At 31.9% G+C, this 13,808-nt stretch overlaps 1 protein-coding gene and 1 pseudogene across 1 annotated transcript; both read left to right on the top strand.

Moving 5' to 3' along the window:
- Positions 1-1,769: 1,769 nt before the first annotated feature.
- On the top strand, positions 1,770-2,762 carry LOC148623781 (uncharacterized; annotated as a pseudogene).
- A 1,278-nt stretch (positions 2,763-4,040) lies between these two features.
- On the top strand, positions 4,041-13,758 carry LOC148623780 (homeobox protein unc-42-like). The gene is made up of 4 exons (XM_088565892.1): positions 4,041-4,158; positions 5,612-5,868; positions 12,786-13,088; positions 13,660-13,758. The coding sequence occupies exons 1-4, from the start codon at positions 4,041-4,043 to the stop codon at positions 13,756-13,758; spliced, it is 777 nt and encodes a 258-aa protein (XP_088422018.1).
- Positions 13,759-13,808: the final 50 nt, after the last annotated feature.

Below are 13,808 nucleotides of genomic sequence, written 5' to 3'. Positions count from 1 at the left end.
AAAACTAACCAATCATCTCCATAAACGTCGCTGGTGTCCATTTAAAATGTATTTCAACTAATGTCATTCATTTACGTATCTATTTGATTGTCGCACCTTCTGGGTTCATTGCTATCCAGCGTCCAAGTTTAGAGGCACTATAGATATAGTTTTAACATGTCACATTATCATATGACAAAAAAAAGGCTTGTATATGAATATTTCATTGTGGTTGTTACAAATAAAACGTTAACTTGATTATTGAACTAAAACCATATCTTAAATTTCTCAATGGAACATTTCCACCTCTACATCTGAAGTAATTGATCGGTCTGCGACAGTTGTAAAATTATTCATTTCTTTAAATATGCTACAAATTGTGTTTTCTTTCCGCCAGAGAACCTCATTACAGCTCCAGTACAGGGAAATTGATATTTTCACAAATCACAGATTTTCATCATACTTATCATAACTTCGTTTTCTGTCTTGGGTTTGTTCCTCTTGCCGTCATTTACATTCAATTTAAACCAAGTATTGCTTGAGTGATCTTTGCTGACATAAAGCAGAACTTGCTCACTCAGTCGGGAACATTTCTCTAATTTCTAGAAGTAAACAGTTATGCAGCTTAATTGGCAATACAGGGTGGTAATTACAATTTTCTTATTCGCCTTGCTCATTAACAAATATGTAACATTTTGACTATTTTATATCCTTTTTCAATTCAAGATATTTATATGTCATGATACTTCTTTAAATCGATAAATATTTTCGAAATCTCTTTCAATTTGACTTGTGGTTTTCCTGCACCTTTTGAATATCATTTGTAATTAATCACTTACATTAATCAATTAAAAAAATCAACATATGTCAATTCTCTTTAATTAATAATGAACCAATTAAGGGTAGGGTGTATACACTCTACAAACAATCCTGTACGACCAAAGTATGCCGATTTCGTGACAGATTGTCAGCTAAACTCGTCTTCTCTAAAACAAAAGTTTAGGCCACCCTATATTTTCGACACGCTATGAACATTTCTTTTCGTTACAATGTTCCTATATTTGACCAAAGAAGAAAAGATTGACCCCTTAAGGTGATGGAATCACTTTCATTATATTTGGTTGATGGCTAATTGTCCACTGGTTACCTAATTGATGGCTTAGACGACCACTTCCTCGGGCTCATGAGTGGCTAAAGATATCTATACGACTTTCTTTCAAGCCATCTGGTCAATTCTTTACTTCGCTGAACAGAATGCAGAATGTGTATCCACATGGCATTTGTTTTGTCATTTATTACTATTATGCACAAAAAGCCTTTATTGATTATTATTATTTACTTTGACTTTTATGTGTAATTTAACTTTGATGGTTATACGAAAGGTCAAAACAGGGCGAATTCAATACACAAAGAATGCAAAGCAAACCTTTAATTTGTGGAATTTTTTCTCTCTTCTTCTCTAATATAATTATTAGGTGTGCTTCTATGTGTTTTTTTACGGTCTTGACTATTCTTGCGGATCTCGCACGACCGCCACATACGGGGATTCTGTTAGTATGTCCGTAAATAGACGGAGGAAGCGAAGCCCAGCATTCAATAAGAGTATGTCCTGCTAGTGGCTGGGCTGCTCTCTTGACGCTCTGGCCAACTCCAAGACCCAACATGGGTCCGAGAGTGTTTCCCCGCTCTTAATTATAGGAGTACGTCAACGTGTAGAATTTGTTACGTGTGAAACATCTCCCTAAAAAGATAGAAATTGTAGATAAATATACATATCTAGGATAAGTCATGAGTGAATTTTTGAATTACGTAGATATGGCTAAGGCTGTTGCCAAGTCTGCTAGTAGAGCTCTAGGTTTACTTATAGCTAAATATAAAGCTAATGGAGGTTTTGATTATTCTGTATTTACAAAATTATTTGATACAATGGTTATGTCAGTTATTGAATACGGTGCCTCTATATGGGGCTGTAGAGACTTTTCATGTATTAATGCTGTAAAAAATAGAGCAATGCGTTTCTTTATGGGGGTCGGTAAATATACCCCAAATCTTTCACTTTATGGTGACATGGGCTGGTCGTCTTGTATAATTAAGCAGTGGTCATGTGTTTTTAGAATGTGGTCAAGATTTACAAAAATGTGTAATAATAGACTTGATAAAAAAGTCTTTTTATGGACAATTAGAAATTGTAATAATAGAATAAAGAATTGGAACTTTAGAGTACATAGTAAATTTAGAGAGCTAAATGTAAACCATTTTTGTAATACAGATTTTATATTTAACAAAAGTTCTATAAATATGTTAGAAAATATAAATTTTTAAAATTTAAGAATAAATGGTTCAATGATTTAGATAGTAATAATCATAGTAAGCTGAGAACTTATAGAATTTTTAAGCAAGGGTATGGAGTAGAACGATATTTACAAACACGTATACCTGGTAGATACAGAAGTGCTTTTTCTAAATTTCGTTGTGGTGTTGCACCATTAAAAATAGAAACTGGCAGACATGAAGGTATTTTGAGTGAAAATAGATTGTGTTTTAATAATGTATGTATGGATAATGGTAATATTGAGGATGAGAAACATGTCATTTTGCATTGTCCTGTGTATTCACATTCGAAAGAAGATATTTTTATTCGGGCTAAATCTTTTAATGACAATTTTGATAATTTAACTGATGATGAAAAATTCATATTTTTATTTAGTGATGAAAAAATGTTCTTTTATTCAGCCAAAATCTGCCATGATGTTTTTATTAACTATAAGAAATATTTTATATAGGTAATTTCTGTTAATATAATATATTAAAATGAAAATGTATATATATAGTATTTTAATTACTTATTTAAAGTCTCTCATAACTTTTTGAAAAGAGTGGCTCTAATTTGACAACATAAAGTTTTAAATGTATATGTTTTGTATATCGATAATAATGGTATTAGACAAATGTGAACTATTAACTTTTAGAATCATATATATTGCTTTTAAATGTATATATAATATGTCAGTTAGAGGTGAGACTATAATAAAGAATTGTCTTGTCTTGTCTTGTCCCTTACATTATACCACTGGCGGATCCAGAGGGTGCCGGGGGTTTTTCACACATTCTTCTCCCCAATTTTTTGGTCTCGCTTCGCTCCTCGGCATTTTATTTTATTTACGCTGCCATAACCTGAAATCCTGGATCTGCCACTGTATTATCTTCGGGAATACTTAGGGTCACAGAAAATATGCATCCTAAGTATCCCACAAACAAAGGCACCACCCAGCACATTTTCTGAAAGAAATGCGTGGTCTACTTGTGAAGGCATGTTGCAAAGTATCATGTCTGTAGAAATATATTAATTATGTTAATCTGTATGTCTGGTATGAATGTATGTGCTTATTTTTGCATTATATTGCAATGAAATGATTTCATGAACCTTCTTATGAAGTTTGGGCATTATATTTAGATATAATCATCATAAGATGCTTTCGATATGAAATCGTCAAACTAAAGGATTTTTTCATGTTTAGTGCTCGCAACCGTAACTCCAATTTTAGTTCTTTTTTCTCGTTTTACAAAACTTAATTATAAAGTTATATCTTTGTAAATTATGAACAAAAGACATTTTAGAAATTAGTCATTTTATCTTTTGTGCTCGCAGTCGTCTTTAACTTATTAAAGCCGGCGATAGCAGAAATAGGCTGTCCTCTCAATCGTGAAGAAATAATAGATAAAGTCGAACGGGAGAAAATGCATACATTTTTGTTGTTGGTTAAAACTTTTTAGTAATCAAATTCCGTAACATTTGGTCATCTCCAGAAGTTCTGTTGCAATTCCGTCGTTAAAGCAAGCGGGTCTATTGATCTTATCAACCAATCAGAGAACATCTTGGCACGCGACCATGTAAGGTAGAAATAACTTAAGATAATGCCAATCAAAACAGTTTTGATTGGTTAAGAAAATTCCGAAAACTTCTTTCAGGAATGATATAAATGTAAACGAAAAGTAAATCTCATTATAGAGTTTTAATTTTTGTTCGTATAGAGCAACATTCCCTTTTATCCTGATAAAAAATGGCAGATGAAAATAGGATTTCAGTCAACGAAGAAAGAGTTGAAAAAAGAAAAGTGGACGATTTTGCAGCTTTATATAACCTTGACGGCAGCGGTAGAAACCTAACGGAAACTACTGGTAGGTCTCTAATTCAACAAATTCAATTTATTATCGCAGATAATTCATTTTATTAATTAATCTCATTTCCAATTACCCAATAATTGAAGAATTGGAATAAAATTTATTAAATAATCTAGGTAAAGGAATGCGGAGGGAAATGTTATTACATACGCACAATAATTCTATTTTATTTACAATAGTCGTAAATAACCAAATATATTTATTGCTCGTTACAATCGACACGTTTGGAATATGAAATAATCTAAGCAGGACTTGATACAATTGTACTAATTTACAGCTGATGATCTTTTTGATTAAATTCCAGGTAATTTACACAACCATAATTTTGTTTTCGCGTAACGAAATTTTGTACTCCGGGAAAATTTCATTTGTTATGTCTGCGGCAATAAAGTTAATATATATGATTAAAGAAAGTCTCTATTAAATTACTTTACACCAAAACCTCATATAAAGGGAGAAAAATTTATTTTATGCAATATAGAGACAAATATATTGGTGAAAATACAAAAATGGATCGTCTTTGGACTTTAAAAGAGAAACCATGGTAAGGGTAGGTGAATATAACCAGAAGCATTTGAAACAGTGAATTTATTTGTTTTTGTGTTGTTTGCATACATTTTTTTTTTCAGAAGCTAAGATAATATAAATAAAATAAATTGGTAGGACTTAAATATATCAATGTGTTTTAGTAATGCAGTGCTACTCTAATTTATTGTTTTTTCTTTGACGATGGGAAGGTCATTTGTATAGTATTTATTTCAACAAAATTTACGTATTAAGAAATTTTTCTCAATTCAAATAATAAATAAAAAAAAAGATAAATGAATAAAATTATTGTCATAAATTATGAATAAATTATTGTCATAAATTTTAACCTTAAAAAAGCGAATGATTAATTCTATCATTCTTTTTTTATTCAACGAATTGAAATTTTCCTGGTAAGGGAAAATGGATATTCGTGATACGCCATTCAAGAAATTTTCGCAGAAAGTGATAATTGTATTTTAGCTCTATTGAATTGTTCGCGTGTCGTTTTGTAAATATAGAAGATAAAATTTGAACAAGAATACCAAACAAAAGTTTAAAAATAAAGGTGACAGAATAAGGTGTTTATAAAACTTGTAGGTTAACATTAGGAATTGGGCGTGAAATAAAAATGGTGGATAATTTGACCGTAGTTGACCATCTGTTAACACCTTCACGTTAACTTGTCATTTATATATATAATTCATAACTATATAAATGACGTCAATGTTCTATCGAAATAAACTCTTATATTTGCATTATCACTGTCTTTTAAAATTTTGTTCAGCATTCCAAAAGAAATATGGCATTTACTGACATTGTCCCGACAATTGGTGGTAACATGATTTTATTTTCTGAGTTTCCAAAAAAAAAATAATTAAGATTTTTCATGATAATTATTTATTCAAATATTACCATTTTTTAGTACAAGAGGGTGCATTTAAGAAAATAAAACCTGAGCCAGGAAATGGAGGTTCAAGTTCGTTGTTAAACCCAGGATCTGGTGGAAGCAACCATAATCCCAGTTCTTGTCCAACACCCGCACGAAGAAGACATCGTACCACATTCACACAAGAACAACTACAAGAATTAGAGTCTGCATTTGCCAAAAGTCACTACCCAGATATTTACTGCCGAGAAGAGCTGGCGAGGATTACCAAACTCAATGAAGCTAGAATACAGGTCAGTTTTTTTTTCTTTTTAAATTATCATGACTAAATCATAAGCTTTATTTTCCAAATATATTTTTTTTACATATAATATAAGTTTTTCCCTTATTGTTACACATTTTTACTTGCTATATTTATATGTGTATAATCTATTAACACAAGAAGAGAAAAAATCCTGATTAAGATTTTACCAATCGTTCTTCGAAGTGATGACGTTGTCAATTTATTTAAACTTTTTGGTAAAGTCGAGAGAAGAAAAGATAGATAATTAGTAACGTTTAAATAAGTTTATCTTGTGAACATATATAAAACAAAAGTCTCTTAGTACATATTAATGTTGGAAAGTATTAGTATAAGATTAAATGGGTGCAAATATAAGTGATGTATAAATATCATGTGATTAGTGTGTCATTGTCCTGTTCCGAATCATGAACGAAAATCGAAATAAAAATTAAATATACTAAAATTTTGTAAGAATAAATTTCATGAAACACATTTTTGGGGCAACACAATGATTAGGATCAGGAGTGCTCTGAATTAGGTGAAAAAAATACAACACTGCATAAACATGGTTATTTGAATTGTCTGGTATCCGAAATTGTGAATTTACATATTTTCGCGGTCTGGAAAATTAATTAAATAATACTGAATCAGAGATTGATAATATTTCAAACCTTACAAGACTGAAAATCTGATTTTGCAAACACATATTTCCGTTTTTTGATGTAATGAAATAAAGAATTAAATGTATACAAAATTTGTTAAAAAAAACTCACATTTTTAATACAAATGTTTGCCTACGGAGTTTTCATTTCGGTTATAAGTTCTGTATTTAGATTTAAATCTACGAAATTCTCATTAAAAAGATATTGGAGTTAGGTATTTTTGGATTAATCCAGTCTTCCTGTTAGTAACACAAAACTGTCAAAATATATAATATACCATTAGATATGTATAAAGGTGTATTGTGTATTTGTTTTACACCGCTATCTTCGTTCAAATGTTGGTGGCATTCGTTTTGGTGAAGAATATTTACAATTGAATTTTTCCGTAACAGATGGAAAATTAACAAGAACACTGACACCGCGGGCGGCTTACAGAAAATACTCCGAAGCGCATTACTACAAACTCATTACATTCACTTGAGCTGGTCTTCTGGAACTTCTTGAAAAGAAATCCAGAAAATATTTTTGCTACAGACATGAAATGCCCATATGGTCATATGAAAATTGTCTTCCGCTTTATGTCAACATGTCTACATTGAAAGGAGAAAAAAGGAGATATAGTGTAAATGATGCTTTTATATAATGAAGTGGTTATTTTTTGTCAAAATTGAAAAAAAATCAGAAGCAAGCACGATAGTTTTTTTTTGTAAAATAAAGTATAGTAAGTGGACTGTTATACCTATCTATTATAGCCAGTTTCATTTTAAACATTTCTCAACAAATTACATGTAGGCCTAATGAGAACTTAAAGAAATAATCGAGACATTCAAACTACACCAAAAAAATGTAATTGGTATTTATTTTTTTCTATTTTTATAATAAGTCTTTTTTAAAATATGATTGGAAACTATGTATATTTTTTTCTCTGTAAAATTCTGAAAAGAACGAAATTCACAGCCAGATAAAATAATTCCTGTAAAAAGCAGGAACAATCTTTTGTAATCTTTTCGGTATTAATATGAAATTCTATGACTTCCGCTGTCTTATGTAGAACAAACATGTTTATCTTTTTTAAGTAATAAAAGTTCACAAGCAAACGAATATATGTATATGTTTGAAGATGACATGTATTGGGAAGGGGTGTTTTTTTTTTGTTTAGAACATTTATTTTTGCTTATATGAAAATTGTTTTTAATTTTTTTTAAAGGTCAAACCAGATATTTTAGTTAAATTGATCGTATAAATATGCTTTATTTTGAAATATGATATTTTACGTCAATTCAAGTTTTGAAAAATCGCAGGAAAATCATATAGTATCAATTAAGTGATGTACTTCAATGACGAGTAAGTCCAAAGGTCAAGTGTCTAAATTATTATAACTGTGTCAACATTAATTTACTATTCACACGAAAGTCTTTCAGTAAAAGTCCGTAACTGTTAAACATAAAAAAAAAACAACCAAGGCATACAAAACAAAACAACACAAAAGAAAGCTAAAAAATACAGACATATAATCGAAGGAAATAATTGCCTTTAAGTTCGCCCAGCCGATGTGTAAACACTATAAAAACTTGAGCTCTTCTCGGCTTGCCCATTAAACTCTGTTGCACTACGTTCGCATCGAGTGAGAGTTGAACCAAAAACATTAAGTATTTGATTTGCAGAAAATATTCGAATAAAAATAGGGTGTTCGGGATACTTTAAATGCCGAAAATTAAAGTGCCATGTAAAATCTTGTACTATTTTTCATAAATTCTTATGGTAGATGGTTTAAACTATTTTAATATCATTCTTTCTCATAAATTCACGTGGCTAATATTATTATCTTATGTATTAAACTATTTTATAATCAGAACGTGTAACCCGCTTTTAATGGAAATTTCATTGTTGGAAAGTTGTACTATAAAATATTGTATGGTTATAAGACACGAACCATATAATTTTTAGGGACTGTCAGTATAAAAAATTACCTGTTTTTCTTACCGACAAAAATGATTATGTGGTCTGTACTTGTCCTAAAACAAATGTTCCTATGTGCAATTTACAAGAAAAAATCTGACCAGCTGGGTCTACAAACAATCCAGCTCTGGTAAAATTAACAGCAACTCCCAAACTGCACTCTGAAATTAAGATGGTCCGTGTCCTGTAATAATCTTGCATTACATGCAGAGTTGAAAAGAATCAAGGTCCTCCACAGTGAGGTATCCAGAGGTTTACAAAAGGGACTAAACTGGGTCCCATTTTTCATCAAGAAAAATATGCATAATATTGACTTTTTTGAATAATAAAATGGTAAATAATGAATTTGCTCGAAAAGTTTTTGAACTATGATATAATTTAAGATTTTTATTTGTTTATTTCTTACACATATTACTTTATATGGACCACCGCCTCGCTTTCAAGCTAAAAACTTAGACTGGACATCATGATTTAACTAACAATTACTGTATGGTTTTGTACGCAGACTTTTTGTATCACGCTAGAACTCTAACAAATAGGCTTCTGGAACAGGGTTATGTTGCTACAAGATTGAAGTCATCACTACAGAAGTTTTATGGTCGTCATCATGAACTCGTGGATCGTTATGGTGTAACCATAAGCACCATGAAAACTGATTTATTCAACGGGTCATAGTTTTCTTTTCCTCATTTGTCTACTCCGGACTTGACTTTTTATGAGCAACTCGGCGGGTGTTTCTAGAAAAGCTTACCCTACCGGTGCACCTGGCCCATGCTCCCAGTTTTTAGTGGAATCCGAGTTGCTCGTTTACTTTTGTTACTTTGTATGTATGATTTTAGTTACTTTATGTTCTTTGTTGTGTATGTCTGTTTTCCATGTCTGGTCTTTGTCCCTGGATTACATTCTTTTGATTACCGCTATAACCTTGGTTCCCTTGATTACTCTTTCACACAAATACTCAACATTGAACTACATTTCAAATGTATAATATTACAAATAGTTCATGGTACTTCGGATATAATGTCTATATATGGGCCGGTTTGTTGCCCCAAAAATGGACCTTGATCCAGATATTTTTTGGGGCGACCAACCAGTTCATATATTTACTATATGATCCTAGGCATCTTGAACTATTTGCTGAACATTTCACTTCTCTAAGACTATTCTGGCTGTTGTATGAGTTTCGGTGTTGTATATTTTATGTCTCGCTTTACCAACTTTAATTTGTCAAATTATCGGATCTCTCATATGTTTTATTATATGAATTCAATGTTATAAGGATTGTATTAAGCTCATTCTATTTTTGTGTATGGCCCCAAATAAAATACTGGTGTGGATTTTTTTAATGAAAAAAAATCCTTGTAGGTTGCCTTTGAGCTATGTATTTCGCTTAGTAATTCCCAGCTGGTCTTCATATTTTGACTCTTTCACGGGTACATTTTATCACTTTAGGATGACTGTTATATTTTTTTTTCGGTCTATGACCGCACATGATGCACACTAGAAGTTTATTTTCAATGTGCACCACGGGCATTGAGGTTATTTCAAATAGACCGAAAAATATATAACAGTAATACATTATAATTTTATTTTAGTATCAGTTTAACCAGTTAATCAGCAAAAAGGCAGACGAGTTGGTCTTGGGACATTGATAAGCTCCCATTGCGATGTTTTATTTAACTATCGTTTATAGACGTCCATTTTCAAAACAATTTTGTTATTGAACATTAAAAAAGATTTATTTAACTACAGTGTCGTAAACCAGCGTTGTGAAGTTTAGTCTGTTCTGCATCTTTACAGTTTCATGGGATTGAACGTATTACATCGGCTTTGGAATCTCATTTTCTCAAGGTTAACACAGTAGAAATATTTTGGAAGGTCCGACCCTAATTATCTATCAGTATTAATTTTATAATGCTCAAATGACTACTATTCTATTAAGGCAATATTTCGATCTGTTTTCCCTGGCACAGAAAGTAACAAAGTTTCCATCTTTTCCCGTGAAAAACATTAAAACTTGGCACTGCTTTAGGGGAAATCAAAATTGAATTTAGCAAATGAGTGGAGAACGATCAATGGTTTTCTAAAGCCGTTGCTGATGAATTTTTGCCGTCGTTAATGCGTCGAATCTACGATACAAGAGACCAAACCATTAGAGGATGTGTCAATCCATATTACCAGAGTCGTTCGCTGGAGAAAAGAAAACTTCTCTTAAAAATCCCATGACGGTTCTCAATAATACAGGATCTTGGAACATGAAAATTCATAAGTTTAAGTCTCAAGATAGCGACTTTAGAGATAGCCATTGTGTTTAAACTTCCGGATTTGAATTAATCAAACTGTGTTTACTTCTTAAGTCTCTGTAGACCGTAAAATACGAAAGTTTCTATATTTTATAAAAGGCATGAAGTCAGATTTCAGTAATCTAGGACATTTAGCTTCAGTGGTTTTATATAAATTGGACCCAAGAAACAGCCAAAATTCCTGCAATTACTAACTAATCATGATACATGTAGCTAATTCACGTAAAGGGGTCTTAACTCCACAAAAATACGCATTATCTACAGTAAGGCATGGTAAGTGCGTTTCTACGTCAATTTGCTGTCTGTCGTCCGTATGAATAGTTTAAATAAATTCAACTTAAGTTTCCGGAACGGATGTAAAAATGAATAAAAAAGATTCCAAAAAGTTTCGACTGAATTTTAAATTGACAGAAAAGAAGACGATGTAGACAAATTAAATTGGTATCGGAAACTGCTGGATTGTCAACACGATAGTCAGCACAATGGACTCTAATTGCTGTCCTCAAATTCACATTCTTTATTCAAGACGCATTTTAAACCAAATTCAATTACAAGACCGTGGACTGCGATGATCAGCTTAAAATGGCATCTCCATTTGTAGATTTTCTCCGATCATGCGATCACCATTATGTCACAACAAATCCAGTATTTGTACTCATGCGATCACTGTATCCAAACTCTCTTTGCATGTTGAACAGATACCAAAATTTCTTTCAATTTTACCAGTATTTAATGCATTGATCAAGTAAGGGTTGTTCGTGATAGTTGTCGCTACTAATTGTAATCAATTCCGCTTCTTCGATGAAATGCTACTTGGGTTCAGAAGACAGTAATTGACAGAGAACGTTGCTGCTTCATTAGACGTGTAGAGAGTGGCGGCCCACTTCACTCATCAGAACCCATTTAATTTCAATTACATATTCACAAATCAGCACTTTCCATCCTATACTTAAAGGCAATAAAGTGGACCGTTACTTTATTATTTTGCAAATATTTGTTGAAAAAGAAATTATTTCATTCGGTCAGTGCACATTGAAATCAGCCATTTGTAGCAGTAGGTTTATTGAATAAATGTAAAAGAAATAATATAAGAATATTTCTTGCTTTGCTCATTAAAAGCTTTAATGCTTTAACAGAACGTACCATTGAGCCGCACTTGCAGCCTTTCAGAGATTTCGGCGTATCAAGTTCATTTGTGCTAATGTGCGCTCTATTACAAGATATTTAGAGTACTAAGAATCAAGATACACATGGAACTAGGTGTAGAATATGTCTTCTTGTTATTCTTCATGTCAACAGGCTGAATTTTGATTGTTTCAATACCAGGGTAATATTCTGCTTTTTATCGTCTATTACCCTCTCATGCAGATTTAAACTGGTTTCGGTAAATTCAGCAGACTTTACGATGCCGCTATGTATCTCTTACTGTGTTGTCAAATCAAAAAGGGATTGAGGTTGGAACTGGGAAAGTTTTCATAGGAGTATTTATGTCATAGTTGTTATATTTCAAAACACTAAATTCTTGATTCTTTTGGTGGTGGTGGTGGGGGGGGGTAGGTTATTGTTATTGTCAATACTGTATGCACTGACTTACGTTTACTGTCGGGTTAAATAATTATGTACGGGAAAAACTAAACAATATTAAAGAAGAAAAAAACAGACAAAAACTAATGACAAACATGCATAACTGATTGTTTGGGTTTAATTTGAAAAAAAAAAAAATTACCATATGGAACATTCAGCATAATAAAATGAATAACAAACAGCTTACAGGGTGACAGAGAGTTTGTTTCCCCTTGAAACAGGGGTGACAACGATTTTATCGGGGTAACAAAATGCTCTATCACCATCTTAGCTATATGTCATTTATATACTATCGCAACGATTAATGTGTCTAGAATCTTAAGCGTTAGTTCAAGACCAGTGTAATTTTTACCTGTGTTTTAGGAATTACGGTATTACCCTATGAAACTCTTTTTAAAATCAATTGTGTTCCTTTTCAGGTCTGGTTCCAGAACAGAAGAGCAAAATACAGAAAACATGAAAAACAATTGGCCAAATCTCTGTCACCTGTAATGAATCCTACATGTAATGGAATGATGAGGAATTTATATCCAACAACATCAAGACCATATGCTGCCTACTCCCCACATACTAACATGAACAGCATGGCACGCTATCCTCAGATGAACTCTTCCTATCCCTCCATGGCACAGTTTTCAGGAATGTCCAGTATGGCTACATCTAACATGACAAGCATGCCAAGACAGGTTCAACAATTTCCGATGTCATCAGATTATAGTCTGGTACGTATAGAATACTGTAGTGATGATAACCAGATATAAAACTGCTAAAATTCAGGGCTTGTGATGGCTATGACTAGCCCAGTAGCTATGATGTTTGATAGTAGCGCATGCCGTATGTATCCCAAATTCTTGTCTAAGCAATGAACAAAAATAAAAAATAAAAATAATAAAAGTATTGCTGTTTTCCCGAAAGATGCATGCACAACATTGGATACATCCATATTACTTGGTGGTATTTTAATATTTTACGGTTGAGAAAATTCAGTCCAAAAACATGGTTCAACTTTCTTGTTTTATAGGAAAATAGTTGCCCATTTTTTAAGAAATAAGTAAATAGTTGCTCCCTCTTTTAAGACAATTTTTCAGCAATTTTTAAATAAATATAAAGAAATAATACAATTACCATAAAAGAAATAGTAGTTTTCTTGAAGTCCAAATGGATGAAAATCTCAGAACAGAAAATGTGAAGTATTTTCTTTTCAGAAATTTATGTTTTCACAAAGTATTAAATAATAATACACAGAAATATTTTAGTTCACCAAATACATGAATTGTTATTTTACTTTTATAGGATAACCATGAAGATGACTGGTACAACAAGAGTTTAACAGCATTACGGATGAACAATAGCCATCATCTATCCAACCCAGTATTACAGTACCAAGCATGACTAGATACAGATATATAATATTAGTGCTCCAACTCTGGGTTTATTACATT

Source organism: Perna viridis, chromosome 2 (genome assembly GCF_037379345.1).
Source record: "Perna viridis isolate PV_CMFRI_1.1 ecotype Kerala chromosome 2, ASM3737934v1, whole genome shotgun sequence".
Lineage (NCBI taxonomy): Eukaryota > Metazoa > Mollusca > Bivalvia > Mytilida > Mytilidae > Perna > Perna viridis.
Note: the sequence above shows the minus strand (reverse complement) of the source record. Positions and strands in the feature narration are given on the sequence as shown.